This window comes from Ursus maritimus, unplaced genomic scaffold (genome assembly GCF_017311325.1).
Source record: "Ursus maritimus isolate PB19 unplaced genomic scaffold, ASM1731132v1 scaffold_7, whole genome shotgun sequence".
NCBI classification, from domain to species: Eukaryota; Metazoa; Chordata; class Mammalia; order Carnivora; family Ursidae; genus Ursus; species Ursus maritimus.
The window spans coordinates 65,639,412-65,657,260 of record NW_024426885.1 but is presented as its reverse complement, the minus strand read 5'-3'; the positions used below and the strand labels follow the sequence as shown (position 1 = coordinate 65,657,260).

General features: G+C 48.2%; 1 protein-coding gene across 2 annotated transcripts; it reads right to left on the bottom strand.

Annotated features, from left to right (window-relative positions):
- Nucleotides 1–6,874: 6,874 nt before the first annotated feature.
- Nucleotides 6,875–17,689, bottom strand: RHOU (ras homolog family member U). 2 transcript variants are annotated; one of them, XR_005833142.1, is made up of 4 exons: nt 17,179–17,689; nt 15,432–15,490; nt 9,528–10,380; nt 6,875–7,064 (listed from the first exon to the last, which is right to left on the bottom strand). XR_005833142.1 is itself a non-coding variant. In XM_040623952.1 (3 exons), the coding sequence occupies exons 1-3, from the start codon at nt 17,438–17,440 to the stop codon at nt 9,925–9,927; spliced, it is 777 nt and encodes a 258-aa protein (XP_040479886.1). In that variant the 5' UTR covers nt 17,441–17,689; the 3' UTR covers nt 6,875–9,924. The 2 variants fall into 2 exon arrangements, 1 of the variants encoding a protein (XP_040479886.1); XM_040623952.1 differs by having other exon boundaries at nt 6,875–10,380.
- Nucleotides 17,690–17,849: the final 160 nt, after the last annotated feature.

Genomic DNA, 17,849 nt, shown 5'->3' with positions numbered 1-17,849 from the left:
TTCCTTTATCTTTTTCTTTTCCTTTTTCTTCTTTTCCTTTGCCCTTGACTGGTTTTGATCAGTGGGGCGTCCACTCACTGCACTGCTCATGCGTCAGAAAGGGAGAGATCTTCTGTCTTTCTGGAAAGCGTGTTACTTACCCGGGACTCGGCCTGCCGTCTCTTGAGACAAACAGCTGCCTCCACTTTCCAGGTCTCTGTGCGGAAGCTGCTGGGAGGCCTTTGCCCGCGTGTCCATGGGCCAGTGAACCAGGGGGCTCAATTCAAAATTTTCTGTACTTGGAATTTGGTGAGACTTACTGATCACTTAACTTGATATTGATTTTGCTTAAGACAAAAGCTCCTAAGCCTGTAGAGATCAAGGCTGAAAAGAAGTGTGATTGTCTTAAAATAATGGAGAAAAGGGGCAATGAGATCTCATAGCTTCACCTCCTGATGAGGTTGAAGAAATTAAAGCCCAAATAAATTAAACTCATTCTCTCAATGTATAAAGCCGGTCAGTGGCCAAGGCAGGATGAAGACTCAGGAAGCCTGTAAGTCTGGGGGGCTTCCTCTTGGGTCTGTGCCCTGCAGCCCCTCCTAGGGCCATTCTGCCCTACCGCAATCTCAGTTCTCCTGTAAATCCCCAATGTGGGTCCATTAGAAACCAAACGCAAGAGAAAAGCAAACTATGGTCTCAGAAGAACAGGGCTTGGCAGAAGAACAATAGCAGTCAAAATCAGATGGTCTCACAGTATCCTGGGGCACAAATACCTATGAAAATGCCTTTGCGGGGGTGGGGGATAAAACCAGCCATTCTGTAAGCCAATTCTATTGCTTTGGGAGATGGGTACTTAACAGATGGTTGAGAGTAATTTCAGTTCTGTATAGAATACTACGACTCATAATCACAGTAGTAATGGTGATTTTTTTTTAAGATTTTACTTATTTATTTTAAGAGAGCATGCGCGTGCACACATGATGGGGGGAGGGGCAGAGGGAGAGGGAGAAGCAGACTCCCCTGCTGAGCAGGGAGCCTAATGTGGGGCTCGATCTAGGACCCCAGGATCATGACCTGAGCCGAACGCAGACACTTAACCGACTGAGCCACCCAGGCGCCCCAGTGATTCTTTTAATATAAGGTTTTAAAAGTGCTTCATATACCCCATGCTCTATAACAATCCATTTGTCCAAACGCAGCTGCAATCTGTCTCTTTTACTGGAAAAAGAAATATTGGAAACAACAGATGGAAATAACAGAAATGCCCAAACTCCGTCCATCCAGCTGTCTGTACACTCAGCAAGGTGCCAATTTTCTCCCATTCTCAGAGTGTACTCTCTCTGCAAAGGAAGAAGATTCAATGAATGTGTGTCACCATTTGAATAGTCAGACCCTCACTGAAATAATATAGGCGACAAACACACCTTTTATTACCAGAAGTCCTGGCTGCTAGGCTTGTTGTATTCTCCACCTGCATGATAATATACCTGGTCCACTTCTCCTCATCCAGGACAGACACCCTCAATGGCCGTCACCAGCCCTGGCAGCCTCAGAGTCTTCCTTTCCCACATGAATCCACCTGGAAGGCCCCCAAATAAACATACCTTCCCAGGTTCACATACTTGTGCAACTCCTTCCGCCTGCCACCCACATTGTCTCTGGGACTTGCTTTGACCCATGAACCTTAACAACCATGGTGCAAACATGTTTGGTAAGCCCTTGCACAATGGAGTGTTCTCTCTTGGCACATTCCCTCCTGGAAGTCAGTCTCCATGTTGTAAAGAAACTCGGGCTAGACACTGAAGATGAGAGGGAACAAGGAGAGAGACCCGGAGTTTCATTTAGAGTCCACTCTGGTCGAGCCCCCAGCTGTGTGTGACCATGGCAGAATGTCTGCCCCATGAACCCAGTCAACCCACAGGATCACAAGAAGGAATAAACAGCTGTTGTGTTAAGCTGCTAAGCCAAGTGATGGGTTGGCTTGTTATACAGAAATAGATCATTAAATTAGTACATCCCTACTGGTGGTTTTAAAGGCCCCTCTGTATCTTCTACATAAAAGCAGAAATGGAAAAGGGAAATTCAGGCTTAAAATATACTCATTGATTAATGGTTCTACCACTAATTCATGCAGAGCTCCTTACTCAGCAAGCTAGTCCTTTTGTTTCTCTCTCTAATAAATAAGGGTAATAGCAACCAATCCAATACACACTCCCCACGGGAGGTATGAGGTTAGAAGAGATGTATTTATTTGTTCATTCATAACACAATTTGGTCAGGAGAAGATTTAGACAGGTTACAGTAATAGGTAAAATATTTTACATGCTCAATAAGTGAATGTGGTTCATAAATTTCAGATATTATGGTATTTACCAACATATTTTCTCCTCTTATAAACCTATTCTGTTTCCTGATCTTCTCTACTAACATTTATATAAGAAAATTTTGAACTGTTTTATCTAAACAATTCTTGATTTAAACAATAATTGATTCCTTTCCACTTTTTCCCTTTTGAAATAGAAACACTTGACTTTCAACAACACCCGATCGGTTTTGAGGATAAAGGTGAGGTGGCTTCGTTTAGGCACCTGGTGACTGAGGACACGGGAGAGTGTCTAACTTTGGGTGAGCTCTCAGCAACACAAGAGCTGGTCCTAACGATTACTGAAGGTTGTTACAAAGGCGATAACTATTCATCCAACGGCCCCACCCTCATTCTCATCCCTTAGATCCTGAAATAAAACAACAAAAGAAGTAAATTTCGTAGATCAAATAAATGCTTTGAAAATCCACTTATGTCTGACTGTAGAGAGTCTGTGATCTGGCCTGAGATCTGTTTCATTACAGAACGACAAGTCGGAAGATGAGGGAGAGACAAGAAGATCAAAGCAGAGGGAGAAGTTTGGGGGTTCTGGCTGACTTGGTATATGTGTGATTTTTCTGTATGTTTACCAGTAAAACATTTACTAAATAAATAAGGCAAGCCAAACTCATTCCATTGTTCCTGCTACAGGTGATGATGTTTTAGGTATCAGAGTTCTAAGTTCCTAACAAAGACCTCTTGAGACACTTGAGCAGACTCAAAATGGAATTGAGCCCCAGCCGGCCAGGTCTGCTGTATTCTAAATCCATGACAAGGAATAGTAGCCTGGCTTCCTGATTTCCATGGTAGAATGTCAGTTTTGATATTTGCTCCTGAAGCACGCGACTCTCTTCCACCAGCCACGTACAATACGGTACTTGTCTTAACCCCTGAATCAACGATTATCCAGAATCTGTCAAAGTGTGACTGATTCATATGCTACTCCTGAAAGCTTCTGTGCTAAGGGATATTCTCGAATGTCGAAGTTCTTTTTGTGCTTTAAGTTTCAACACTCCAAAGCAGTGTGTTTGGGCTATCAGAACACATGCCCTCGTGCGAATGCTTTCCACGGGGATGGCCACTGTATGCCAAATTCATGTTGCACCTCCAGCTGCTTGACTGAGAGGAAATGTTAGAAACGGCCTTGTGAAAAATGGATGCAAAACCAGGCAAAGACGTCAAGGATTCCCATTGCCATTTTTAGTACATTTTTCTCCCCAGTTCAGGCCAAATCCTAATCAGAAACCACTCTACTAGTGTAATGTGAGAGAACACTGTCTTGAGAAGGGGAATTCAAGCATTCAGTAAGATCACTGCATTCTCTCCCTTTGGAGACCTCCCTGAGATGCCAAATCATAGTAAAGCTACTTATGGTGTTCTGAAGAATAAGGAGAGGCGGGAGATTGGGATGTTTCATGATATCAAGGTAAGATTTCTTCCATGTCACATGAGAGGTGTTTTCGCCAATGGGACCAGAAATATTCAGTCATTGACTGCTACCCCCAGTAGTTCTCCCCTCCCTAGGAATGACCTGGCACTTCTCCCCCTCGTCAGCCAGATGAACCGGGGGGGCCCCCGCCAACGTTGCACACATCTGACCAAGACTGCCGCTGACTGCTGTGTTCTGAATACTTCCTAGGAAAAAGAATACAGGGGAGGCAATGATCTGGGGAGCAATGAGCTGACTTCCAGGACATGAGTGTGGTCAGAATGGCCCCCAAAGATGTCCACATCCTACACTTTAGATTGTGTGATGCTGTGGGTTACATGGCAAAGCAGAATTGAGGCTGCAGATGGAATTAAAATTGCTAATCCACAGACCTTGACAGGGGGAGATTACTCTGAACTCTCCAGGTGGGCCCCACATAACAGTAAATGGGGAAGAAGAGGTGAAAGAGTCAGTGTCAGTGGGTTGCCCTTGAAGAAAGACTGGACTGGCCATTGCTGGCTTTGAAGGTGAGGCACCATCTTGAGCCGAGGAATGGAGGTGGGGTCAGCAGCTGGAGAAAGCGAGAAGATGGCTTCCTTAGAGCCTCCAGGAAGGAACACAGGCCTGTCATCACCGTGATGTGAGACAGGCGAGACCCATTTCTGAATTCTCCCACAACTGTAAGGTAAGAAATCTGTATTGTTTCAAGCACTAAGTTTGTAGTAATTTGCTACAGTAGTGAATGGAAACTGACAGAATGAGTCAAATTTGAAGTATCTGTGGGACGTTCAGGAGGAGAATGAATGGAAATGTGATATTCTGCTCTGGAACATGTCCTCCTTCTAGATGACAAACATTAGGTTAGAGATCGCCAGGTTCCCGACCTCTCCCACATGCAGACTGTGTCTCTTCAGGACTCAGTTGTACTGTTAGGACTCCGTGGGGGAAACTGGTTGGCTGATTGGATTATAGGCAAGGATTCTAAAAATGGCTCTAGATTCACAAAGCTGAGTGTGCTCGTATGAAGCAAGAACTTCTCACAGGGAAGGAGTCAAGGGACAGACACCCTCGCAGCCTCATCCTTGACTTCCACATAGATCTTTGTTGTCTCACTCCAACTCCACCAAAACACCTTCCGAGGCTCAATTCTACCTTCTCGGTGGCCAGCCCCCAGCAGCCCCAGCCGCTCAGGCAGAAGCATCTCTGTTCCAGAGTCAGCCTGTGCAACTGCTGGAGTAATGCATATTGTTTTGCTTTTATAAAAATGACTGGAAATGAAAAATAGATGTGCTATTATCCATTAAAAAGCAGAAGGCTCACAAAAATTAGTAGGGCTGAAGATGAGAGCCATTAGGGGCCGATCGTTGAGTTAATCACCTAGGCAGTCTGCTGTGAGAGAAATGAACAGAACATGCCAAAGAGACCAGTCAGAGTGGACGTTTACTGAGCACTTCACATCATAACACCACTAGACTACTGACGTAGGTGCCAGATTTACCCTTTACAGATTCTAAAGTTTAGACACAGAAAGTTTAAATTGCTTAAGGAATCACAACCAGTAAGTGGCAGAGCCAGGATTTAAGCCCAAAGAGCCTGACTCTGGAGTCCAGCCCTCTCCTCCTCTGCCCTCCCATCACACCATCCCCTCCCTGATGTCAGGGGCCTCTCTGACCTCCTTTCCCTACCTCCTCCCCTCCTCTAGGTCATCTTCTGCTCCTCTCCCTGTACTACTTTGGTCCTGTCCACACTGGCCTCCAGGACATGCCAGAAACTTGCTCTGCCTCAGGGCCTTTGCACCTGCTGTTCCCTTCGGAAAACTTCTCTCTCAGATACTTGTCACTCTCTCACCTCTTTTAGGTCTTATGTTTCCATGAAGTGCGCCCTGACCCTTTAGAGGGGCTGGGTGCTCTGTCAGTGTATCCTGGGAAGGCCTATCCTAGACATGGAGGCAAACAGGGGCTGGTTGAAGAGAAACTTCCAGATCCCTTTGAGCTGGGATTAGGCTGTCAATGGAAGCCAGTGAGGGTGGAGCTGGGTTTTAGCACTTTGGGACATATGCTGATGGCCAATCATTTTAGTTGCTCTCTGCACAGCAATCCAGTGCATTGTGGCTCAATGTTCAGTGGATACGAAAAGTCAAGGCTGGCCCCGGAGGCACTGTGGGGAATGAGGTGGACAGGCCCATCCTTCACTAGACGACCAGGAGCCCTCCACCCTTGAGGCTTAAGGGTAGAAGCAGGATGACACCTGGCCTCCCAGGTTGGTCCTGTTGTCAGGGCCCCATTCCGTGGTGTAGGGCTGCATTCCGGTGTCATCTGACGATGACTACAAGTTCACATATACCGCATGGGCACCCCTAGCCCTCAGACATGGGCAACTCTGAGCTTTGCTGGCCTTCCTTGTTAAGCTGATGGGGCTCGTGGCACCTTCTAATCCCTTCCATGGCCACTACAGATCTTGGCCATTTACCCTACATGTGCTCCACACGTGCACATGTATTCTCATGCAGGATTCAAACAGCCCGGGGAGAAAAGCTGTACTTCCACACGTAAGGAAACCAAGGCTCAGATCTAGTGACCAACCCATCATCACACACCAAGTGCTTCTCTGAGCTTTGACTTTTGGCTGCAAGAAGTGTTCCTGTGAGAGGGGCACCTGGGTGGCACAGCGGTTAAGCGTCTGCCTTCGGCTCAGGGCGTGATCCCGGTGTTCTGGGATCGAGCCCCACATCAGGCTCTTCCACTATGAACCTGCTTCTTCCTCTCCCACTCCCTCTGCTTGTGTTCCCTCTCTCGCTGGCTGCCTCTATCTCTGTCGAATAAATAAATAAAATCTTTAAAAAAAAAAAAAAGTGTTCCTGTGAGGGACACACACGGGCCACCAGCACACCATCCATTACAGACAGAGTCAGAGAGGGCTTATATCAGACTGTGACCCCAGAATTCTCAAAACCCCATATTCAATAAGCATTTAATGTTGGTTAGGGATGATTCCCAAAACGCCTCTGGGAGCACGCCATATGCTTACCAACCAGCCTGCTTTTGGATGTGGCTAAACTTTTACTCACTTCCAGCGACATTCTTTGGTAGAAAAGGCAAGTGCAGTTATATCCATAAGTCAGAATTTATTTCATACCACCTCATTTATAGCACTTTCGAGGACAACGTTCTGCTCAACATCATTACACTTGAACACAGAGCAGCACGACTTGGTAAGGCACCAGGTTACGACAGTCTGGGGAGAAGACCGTGCCTGCGTTTCGGCTTGTAGTAACTGCGTGGTTTCTCCTGAAGTCTGTCAAGCACAGAGAACAGTATTACAAAAGGTTTGTTTCCACAGACACGGTAAAAGGTGATAAAACAGGTTGGAAGTATACTGTATTTTTCAATTAGGACTGGCCTACACTGTAGGAGTTCAGCTAAAGTGGCATTTTCTAAAGCACAACTCGTAAAATCTTCTCTGCAAAACCAAGCTCCAAGTTGAACAGTGTCTCAGCTTTGAAGTGGATCGACTCTATGTTTAACTCAAGCACACACTTTTACGAGCTTTTCTGCCCAATCACACAAAGAAACAAAAATGGAGGAAAACCTGATATACAATCGATCGTACCTTCACTAATCTGTAAAATGCAGCAACATGTTAAAAACGGTTGTGTTTAAATGTCAACCCTCTAGGGGCGCCTGGGTAGCGCAGTCGGCGTGATCCCGGCGCTCTGGGATCGAGCCCCACATCAGGCTCCTCCGCTGGGAGCCTGCTTCTTCCTCTCCCACTCCCCCTGCTGTGTTCCCTCTCTCGCTGGCTGTCTCTCTGTCACATAAATAAATAAAATCTTTAAAAAAAAAAAAAAAAAAACGTCAACCCTCTAGATTTTTAGCGCTAATGGTACAGATCGTATCAAGTTGGGTTAAAAATAAACCACTTGAGTAAAGCTCTCAGAACTGGGCCACACAGGTGCTCCACGGCCAGCTTTCCACCAGTGGCCCCCAGGCAGAGGGGGCCGTGGCCCTCACCCCAGGGAACCAAGAGCAGCTCCATATGCTGTCGCGTGCATTGAAATTTTCCAAGTCTTGTGTTCTATCTTAAAAAATTAATTTGCATTGTACTCCATGACATTTGCTTAAATATAAAAATATTGTTTAAAATTGCTCACCAAGTAACTCTCCCACCGCTCCCACCTCTGCACCCAGCACAGGCAGAGCCCAGCCTGGGAAACTGGCTGCTCACAGACAGGTGAGCCAGGCAGGCCAGCTTAGAGCCTGTTCGGAGCATTTCCACAAATGACGTAATTGTAGTCACTCAGGCTATAACTAAATGCTTTGGGAAGCTATGACTGATATCAATTTCAGTAATGAAAAATAAATAGTGAACAATCCATGTATTTTAGTTTTTAAACAAAGAAATCAGTTAATTTTATTTACTAACACAGATCAAAGAAGCCCCTAACCCAATCCTTTACTTCTTTTATAGGAAAACACAAATTCGCTTTTTTAAATATAAAAAAGAAAATGCAAGACCCACAGAAAGGTAAGACTTTTCCATCCACTGGCTCTACAGAAGTTTCCCTAGTTACTGAATTGGTTTTGGTAAATCTGCTTCACCCACTGCAACCGGACATTGTAATTCACGTGGTAGGCTACCTCTTGGCATCTCAGAAGCACAGCCATCACAAAGTAAAAAAAACCGACTCTTCTGATATGGAACTTTTTTTCTCCAGAAGATGAAGCCCTAAGAACTGCCACCTTGAAGAACACAAGTGTTTCACAAGTATATGGTTTTCTGGCTGTCCCCCCGCAAGGACGCAGCTGCGGGAGGGAGCTGTGGTCCGCACACGAACCCCGCTCCTGGCCGGGCCACAGCAGACCGCCCCGGGCGCCCTATGACTCGCAGCCCTGGTCTCTGCGGCCAGCTCCCTGAAAGGCATCTGTGGCTTTGCCCGGTTGTTTTAACAGGTTTCAAGAGACACTCAGTTTAAAACAGGTTTTAAGAGATGTTCGTGTTTTAAGATGGTTTCAAAACTGTGTCAAGATATACTTAAAATCATAACCGAGTAGGATATAATCAAAAAGAGATCTGTTCAAAAAAGTAATAAAAAGAGGAAGCTGAGCTTCCCTCACATCTGTTTCTGCGGCCATGTTTTTTCTCATTAACTGTTTAAAAGTCTGAATCAGCAGCAAATACAGCCACATACATGTGTGTGTGCATTTTGGCTGACTTAAGGGGAAAAAAGTACATTTTGTCTCCTACAAACATTTGCTGCAGGCCTTTCAAGAGTGTCCACTTCCCTGCAGATGGGATAATTTAAATAGTTTGGAAGTTTTCAAACAATTCCGATAGACGCTCCCTAGTGTTCTGACTACCGGGGATCTAGGCAGTTTGGTGCACACGTACAAACAGCAAACACCACATTCTGATCTCGACGTGAATCACTCCCTCAAGAAAACGTAAGCGCTTCTGACTAATCCTTGCTTTACTCCACATGGCATGTTGGCTATGCTTATACGATGTCAACACAACTGGACTAAGAATGAAAAATCCCAATAACCAATTTTTTCCTTTTGGTGTGCGCAGTGCTGGAGAGTTCCTAGGATGTTCTCTGCTGGCTGATTGGAGATATTAAGCAACCAGGTATTAGCATACGACAAAAGGGACTGGTTTGAGGTGTTGTTGGCAGAGGTCTCTCCTTGTTTTCTCAAATTTTAGTTCCTTAAAAAGTTTTTTAAAAGTGTGCGGAGTTTCAGAGCTAAGACTGATTCTCACCACAGCTGGCCTGGGGACGTAACGCACTTGCAGGAAGGAGCCCTTAGTCAAAGGAGGGTTAACCACACCGTTTCTTCTTTTGTTCTTCTGTACACTGTAACGTAGCAAAAAAAAATTTCATTCTCGACACCCAGATTTGAGGTGTCTTTTCCATATTAGATATAAATTAATCCAGAGGTCTAGAGCTCTACGTTTCCAGAACTATCTTGCATAACAAGTCATTAGCTCAAACAAACAAGGATATCAAAGGCAAGAAAGAAGACAGACACGGAGAGCTCCACCTGTGACACACGCATGTTCCCTATACACGTTCTATACGATGAGAGGAGCCGTTCAGCTAATATAGCTTCTACTGAGGGCCTCATCCCAAAACCGCCCTCCTGGGTTCCTGGCCGCGTCATACGAAGCAGCAGTACTTCCTCCACCAGGACTTGGAGAGGTTTTTCATTTTGTCTGGAGTCCTGCTTTTGGACTTCTTTGGCTGCTGCTGAGTGTCCGAGTACTGGATGCCCGCGACGATGGCCGCGTCGAAGACCTCTTTGAGGTTTTTCTGAGTCAAGGCCGAACACTCTATGTAGGAGGCGGCTTTGATTTCCTCGGCGCACAGCTTGGCGGCCTCCTCAGGCACGGGCTTCTCTTTGCATTTGTCCAGCTCAATAAGGACCTTGACGTCTTCTCTCAGATCCGACTGAGTTCCGACGAGGATGATGGGGGCTTTGGGACAGTGGCATCGAATCTCCGGCACCCACTTCTCGCTGACGTTCTGGAAAGAGGAGGGGCTCACCACGCTGAAGCACAGAAGAAAGATGTCCGTGTTGGTGTAGCAGAGAGGCCTGAGTTTGTCAAACTCATCCTGCAACCAATCAAAGCACCCCAAAGTTACCTTTTAAATCCAGTCTCATCAGCAAAGAGACCACTTTACCATTTTTTTTCTTGCAAGGGTCTGGCAGGTGTGATTATGGAGGGAAGGGCCAATGCCTCGGAAAGCCATCCTGCTGCTTACCTCCGTGGGGCTCGCACTGCCAGCCCCACGAAACCTGGCCGGTGCGTTCAATGTCTGCATCAGTGCCCACGACCCTCCGGCAACTTACCCCAGAGAAAGTACTTACAGCAGGTGAGTTGTAGAAATCAAATTTACTTTATCTACCCTTCAGCCTACAGAAACCCAGATTTACTCTTTCAACTCGGGTATTTAGCTATTCTTCTAAAATTGAGACGGCAGCCACACGGATCCCCAAGTTTCCAATCTGACCCCAGTGAACCCCAGTCTAAGCCTGCTTCTCTCTTCAAGAATCCAACCCTGCCCATCCTCATGACAGCTTTGAGTGACGCCCACCTCGTCCCATCTGCACCGCACTCAGGGCACGCACAGGGCACTGAGTAATGTTAATCAGACACAAGGACAGACCCAGAATTGGAGCTGAGGACCTCTGACAGGCCACTCTCCTTGGCAATTCGGAGAGCCTATGCCTCTCCAAGTCACTTACAACAACGTGACTTACAATGTCACACTGGCTAATACTTTCTCATTCTTGCTTGATTTATCTCTTTCTTCTTAATTGTTCTCTTTTTCTCCCTCCTCTCTTCCTTTCCGAACCTCCTTACCCCTTCTTTTTTCCCTGCAAATACCAGGGAGCTCCATGCAGTTTTGGGAGGATAAAGGACCCGAGGAAGGGCATACCCACCCTACTCTCAAGGTACAGGGAACTGGATGCAATAATTACAGTCGTGCTGGTGAGTACCTGCCACAGTCACCCACTTCGCGGAGATGTACGCTGGCCACTGGGCACCGTGCAGGGCCCGGGGGATTCGGCTGGGGACAGACAGACCCGGCCTCAGCCCTTGTAGAGCTGTCTGTCTCCAAATCAGCATTTCTTCATAGTCCCCTGCAGCGCCCTATGCAATGAACTAAAAGCTTTCACTCAGCCCTCTCACAGGAAAATATTTATATCATCTCATTCCTATTTAAAATTTCTATCTGTGGGGGCACCTGGTTGCATCAGTCAGAAGACATACTACTGTTGATCTCGAGGTCGTGAGTTCAAGCCCCACACTGGGTGTGGAGACTACTACACAAAAATTAAAAAACTAAACTTTGAAAAAATAAAAAAAAAATAAAGTAAAATAAAATTTCTACCTGTGGGTGCCAGCCTCGCACAGGTGTCCTATGACAGACAACTTCCTAGTGGCATGAAAAAGTGAAACGCCATCCAGGTTTTCAGTACGCCGTTGGCATAGCCTGATTATTATACAAACTCCTCTTTACGTGCACAGTATTCTGCATCTGTGGCCATTCTGCAGGTGTAAAGGAAACCTGGATCTGTTTTACTTGAAGGCACTTTCTTCATTTGTGGCTCCATATTTCAGTTGTAGGGCACCAACCAACCACCAGGGTTGAAGTCAACCGGCTCGAATGCTCAGGAACGAATCTGGCATTTCGTCACTGCCGCTTGTCAGACTTCTATACACGACGGTTAAAAAAGAACAAGTTGGCTTTCTTAGTGCCAACTTTGAGCTGAAAGAATAAACACAGAAACTCCACCAGGTCGACGATAGCCCAGCAAAGAAGATCTTGTAAGAAAACATTCCCTCTGTTCTCAGAGGCCTCAAAGAAGCACACAACTGAGCCCCGTGTAAGGTCAGCTCCCTCGGGCAGCTGCAGCTCGCTGTTAGAAGTCAGTCACCCTTGGCCGTGCCCTGCGAGCCAGGGTTGCATTACCAATAAAAAGAAAGGCAAGCTCGGGGGCTGGGCCTTGTGACAGGGCTTTGGAAACCCGGCTCCCCAGACCTCTTGAGATTCTGGCTGAAGGATTCAGGGAGCCAAGCAGAAATCAAACCCTCCTCCTCTCTAACAGAAACCTTAGATACTGCCGAAATCAACACAACACACATACACCTGACGAGGTCCACTGGAATGTACCCTCAAGGAAAGGTGTTCTGAGGCCTGGTGATTTGCACGCACCTGCCAGGTCTTAGGGGAAGACACACAGAATTCAGTGAGGGACAGGGCGTGCCGGACAGGCCGCTGAGTAGTAGTGTTGGTCAAGCTGCAACCTGATTTTTTGGTTTTTTTAGCACAGAGATTTTTTCCAAGAGCCTCATGGGTCAAAAGGCTGAGGAATTTTCAGCTTTTCCTGGCAATTTCAGTGACAGTCCCTTCTCTTATGCCAAAGGTACGTTCTCAAAGTCCTCGGTCTCTGATCTATTTTCATTTGAGAAACACTGTGAGTCCAGTGTTAAAGACTCCTTTTAACATTTTCTATGCTCACCTACCTCCCTAACAAGAAAACCCAAAGACACGAAAAGCAATTTCTAGTTATTCAGCCAGTGGAGCTATATTCTTGCTCTAAGCTTCCATATGAAACCTGCATGTGGGCCCCAGGTTAGGGCTACCTGTGCTCATGCTCCCCTGAAGCTGGAAACAGAGGTCACACAAGTCACTTTAAGCCCACAAGGCTATTCTGAGGACCGCCTGGAGGAGATGGGCACTGGCTGAGTCAACATTAGGAAAATACAGCAGGTGTCAAATCAAGTCCCTTTTAAAAGGTTGTTTATCAGATCTGGACTAAGGAATCAGGAAGGTGGAAAGAATTACCACTCTGACTGGCTTTGCTATTAGTCAGAGTAAGTCCTAACGGATACTTGGCGAGTAGGGAAAAGAAGTGATCTTATCTTACCAGCTGTGTAGTTTTCATAGTTTTTGAAATTGGTTTATTCATTCGTTACATAATAAGGTATACTGTACTAATACATCAGTAAAAAATACAGTAAAAGTCAATGAAAACATCACTGGGAGACTAGAAGAATAATTTCCAAATGAACGAAAACTTACCAACTTGCACCAAAGTTCTTTTATTTCCCTAATTTTAAAATTTTTTCACGAAAATATCTCCAAAATTATTCTTGTGCTTCCCCAACTTTTAAACAGACCACACTAAGGAAAAAGTCAAATTCTACCTCAGTAATTCAGGATCATTTCTCAAAGTTTTTCTGATCACAGTCCTACGCCTCTTTCAAAACTGCCCAGTGGTTTTCTCCCAGACCCACCTGTCCTGCACCCAAGCCAACACTGCCTTCCTCCCTACCGCACTTCCCTGGTTTCTTTCACAAGTTCTACTAACTGGCTTATCTTCCCTACAGATTGTAAGCCTTCCGAGGAGTAGGCCAGGACTTAAGTCTGCATTCCCCAGGACCCAGCACTCCACTATAGGCATCCGTATAAACCCTAGGCCTAGAACCCCAACTTAGGAAGCCGTGTCTGACAAAAGTCAACAGCTACCAGGAGAGCCCCATTAGTGGGCAGGGATGTGCACTGACCTGCTTGCTCCTCCCCTCAAGGGTCCCCAGTAACTGTGCCTTCTTGGCTTCCTGTCTCCGGTCTTATTGTTGGGCTATTCAGCTGCCCCTTCTTGCATCAGCAGGAATGCCTACATTTATCAACGTGCGACTCTGACCCCATTTTAAAGATCAGAAAATCAGACACGTAGTAGGAAAAAGATTCTTACTTTATACAAAGCAATTAAGCTTTCATGACAAGTACCAGGAGGGCATTCAGAAAGAGTCAATATGAGAAGAGCAGTGTTCCTCTGAGTTCTCTTTTCCACAGGCAGTAAGACACACCCTGGGTTGCCACTGAGGGGGAAGTAGACGTGCTCCAGGGCAGAAGGGGCAGAAGAGGCAGGGCCGCCACTCATGCCACTGGGCCACAGCCAAACCGCGCTGAGCTGGGGACCAAAGCTGCCCAGTCTTGTGCCACCTTGAGTTTTGAAAAATAAACCTGTGAGTTTGCGGTCCCAGGGTAGGTAAGCAGTTTGGATGAGGCACTTAAGAATACTGGAAACCCAGCTTCTTAAACACAGATGGTCATGGGACAACACCTCAGAAAGGGAGGTGGGCACTTCTGCGTGACTACAAAGGGCCCCTCGGCATTTCCTCTCACTCTAACAAGGAAAGACTCCATGTTGATGAACTGTCACTTTGACAAACTCAAGAGCTGGCACCCTGGGTTTTCACAGAGAACAAGGAGACCTCAGTGACGAGCACTGTACGAAGGGACGACTGGGTGATGCTGAGTCCCTGGAGCTCATCGGGGGACACCCCAATCTCTGTCCCTCCCTGGGTGTGTCATCCAAGTGCTGGACCCTTGAGACAAGAAGAAACATTCACGATTTAGAAAGACTAAGTCCAGGTTCATTCATTCCCCCAGCTCAGGAGAGCTTTGACCACTGTATCAAAGAATGGGGTGTCCCTAGTGAATCAAACCAGAGCTTAGGGAGGGAAATATTAACACCCACTGACGAACTCCATCTTTTGGGCGGGGGGTGCCTGGATGGCGCTGTTGGCTGAGCGTCTGGCTCTTGGTTTCAGCCCAGGTCTTAATCTCAGGGTCATGGGATTGAACCCTGTGTCAGGGCTCCACACTCAGCGTGGGGTGGGCCTAAGACTCGCTCTCCCTCTCCTTCTGCCCCTCCCTACCATGCTCTTTCTCTCTCTCTAAAATAAATAAAATCTTTTTTAAAAACCCTCCATCTTTTTCTTGAGCAAATTTCACATTTGGCTTGTTGACTTCTAATAACATGATTCTATCACCAACTTAGAGAAATGATCACAAAGCATCATTGATCATTTTTAATAAAAACGAGATAGTAAATAAGATCAGAAACGCCTGTAAGAACTCCTGTTGTTGACCCTGTTGCCCCCCTGTCCTGACCATGTGAAGCTGGGCCAAACCCCGTTTTATGAGTGCACAGCTATCTCCCCCTCCCCGCCAGCCTCGGAGAGGGGCAGGGCTGGGGCCACTTGTGAGGCTTTAGAATGACCCAGTTACGGAGCGGAGCGAGGTTATTCTGAGGCCTCTAAAGGGCTGGCCCCCTTCCCAGCACCGAGGCGCGATGGTCCACTAACCTGTCCGGCAGTATCGCAGAGCTGGAGTCTCACAGGCCGGCCGTCCACAGACACCACAGCTTAGAAACAAGACAAAAACAATGATCAGGGGTGTCTTTTAATTCCTTTCAAAAATAATGGTTTCAGCTGCAACTACCCTTCTCCCTCCAAACCCTTCAGCTATTCTGGGTCCCCTAATGAATTAAAGACTTGCCTAAAACAAGGAGGCCCCATGGAGGCATTTTTGTCTACAAACCCTCGAGGGCTGGCAATTCCCTGCACGGCGGGGGCTGAAGCTGCAAATCCCTAAGCCATTTGAGGGCACCCCAGAAGGGCCTACACTTTTCGCCCAGTCCTGGAAGATTTATTTTCCTGTCACACTCGGTTCAAAAAACCTAAAAACAACACTGGGGGGTAAATGGGAACCAACCTCGCCATTTTAACTCAGTGGAAAAACCTCACAAATAATTCTGTTTTCCCTTGGGAAATGTTCCAAGACTTCATGGTTTATCATAAAATTGTAGCTTGTTTTGAGAACATGAGCAAACACAGGCTGCCTGCATTGTCCTGTTTATAGAAGAGGGCACTGCTTATCTCACTGTGTCAGCTCAAAGGGAGGATTAACACAGAAAAGAAAAGAAAGCCTGCCCACCTTTCCACTGGGATGGGGTACTTGGCAGGGGTCTGCCCTGGGGCACAGCGTGGAGGTTTCTATTTGAATTCAACACTCAGGTCCTTCTCAGTGCAACTTTCTAAGTTGCTTTTAAAGTTTACACTAGTCAGCTGAGAGGGAAAAGGAGGAAAAAACAAAACCATTTGGGTGGAAACCCATTAGTACAGCAGTTTTATTCAGGGTACCTTAGAGGTGGAAGAAAGCAAGCCTTTGCCATCGCGACTTTCTAAGAGGTCAAGAAGCATTTTTTTTGTTCTTTTAAGAGCTAGAGAGTGTTTCACATTAGCCTCTGTGGATTTTAACTTTTCAGTAAATCTCAAAAAGACCTGAAAAATCCTTTATCTTTGTTTCCACCACACCAAAAAACATAGCACACCATACATAAGAGCTGTAAAGAGCTTAAAGAGACACTGAAAAGACACGAAGAATCAGAAACAGAGCCAACGGGGGAGATGGAAGGGGGAGCAGTGGGAACAGGGGAGACGGATTCAGAAGAAATCGCGTTTACTCTCCAGGTTTAATCCAAACCTAAGCCCTCAGTGCTGTTTTCAGTAAATTAACTATTTTCTGCCGCCTCTGTGGCTCTTCAAAGTGGAGACACTCCTCGTGAGGGGAGCCGCCAAAAGGAAAGGACTGACTCTCAGGGCCACAGGTAATGGCACCTGCGCGTCACCTTCCCACTGAAACTCGGCAGCAGCGCCAGCAACGTCGACCTGACGCAACTTTCTACGCAGGAAACTGACCAAGCAACCTGAACTCGACCTGTTGGTTACTAAATTGCCGTACCATTTCTTTTTGCACAGGCTCTGTCTCCCGTACCCCGCCCCCTCCGCAGGGCTCCGGTTTGGGGGCTCCCCGTTGCCCCGCGGGTCCTCAGGTGGCTCCGCGCTTGCCCCGTCCCCGTGGCTCGGGAAGGTCCTGCGCTCCGCGCCCGGTCCGCTTCCCAGCTGGAGCCCGGCCGGGCCCGCAGCCTCCTCGGGGACCCGCGACCCTCACGCCGCGCTCCCCTCCCTTCGACACCCGGGCCGTCAGCACCGCGCCCGCGGACGGCGGCCACGCGCCCCCTCCCGAGAAGCGCCACCCGGCCCGGCTCACCCGAGAAGTTGTCGAAGGCGGTGGGGATGTACTCGGTGGGGTAGCCGTTGGTGGTGTAGCTCACCACCAAGCTGGTCTTGCCTACCGCGCCGTCGCCGACAAGCACGCACTTGACGCCGCGCCCCTCGGCACCGCCCGCGCGCCCCCGGCCCCCCGGAGCCCCGGGCCCGCGCCCCCCGCGCGCCCCGCGCTCCCGGCGCGGCGGAACGGGCGGTGCCTCGCAGCGGCCGGGAAATGCGGGGTCCCCCTGCTGCGGGGGCATCGGTGCGCGGGTTCGGGCGTGCAGGCGCGGGCGAGCAGGGCCCGGCCCGACCGCCCCTCCGTCCCGGAGCCCTCCGGGAGGGAAGAGCTGTCAGCTACCGCTGTGGCCGCGCGCCCGGCCCCCGAGAGCAGCGCTTCCAGGCCGCACGCTCCCAGACAAAGGCGGCCGGGGAGGGTCCCGGCTCCGGGGTCGGGCGGCGCCACCTGGCTCTGCTCCGCGCGGTCAGAAGACTGCGGGCCGAGCGCCGTGGAGCCCGAGCGCTCTGTCTCCTCCCGGCTTCCCGGCGACACGACGCGTGGGGGGCGGGCGGGGAGGGGAAAGAGGCGGGTCCGGCCCGGCCGCTGTGTGCCCGCGCCGAGGCCACAGCGCCCCCCGCCTGCGCGCCGGGCCCCTGCACCCGGGCCAGAGG

Bases quoted from the DNA above. Each gene is read 5' to 3' on its own strand.
- RHOU (XM_040623952.1), bottom strand. From the start codon at position 17,440: ATGCCCCCGCAGCAGGGGGACCCCGCATTTCCCGGCCGCTGCGAGGCA. The intron at 15,491-17,178 runs GTGAGCCGGGCC...CTTGTTTCTAAG, and splicing joins CGCCTTCGACAACTTCTCGG to CTGTGGTGTCTGTGGACGGC. The intron at 10,381-15,431 runs GTTAGTGGACCA...GATTGGTTGCAG, and splicing joins TCTGCGATACTGCCGGACAG to GATGAGTTTGACAAACTCAG.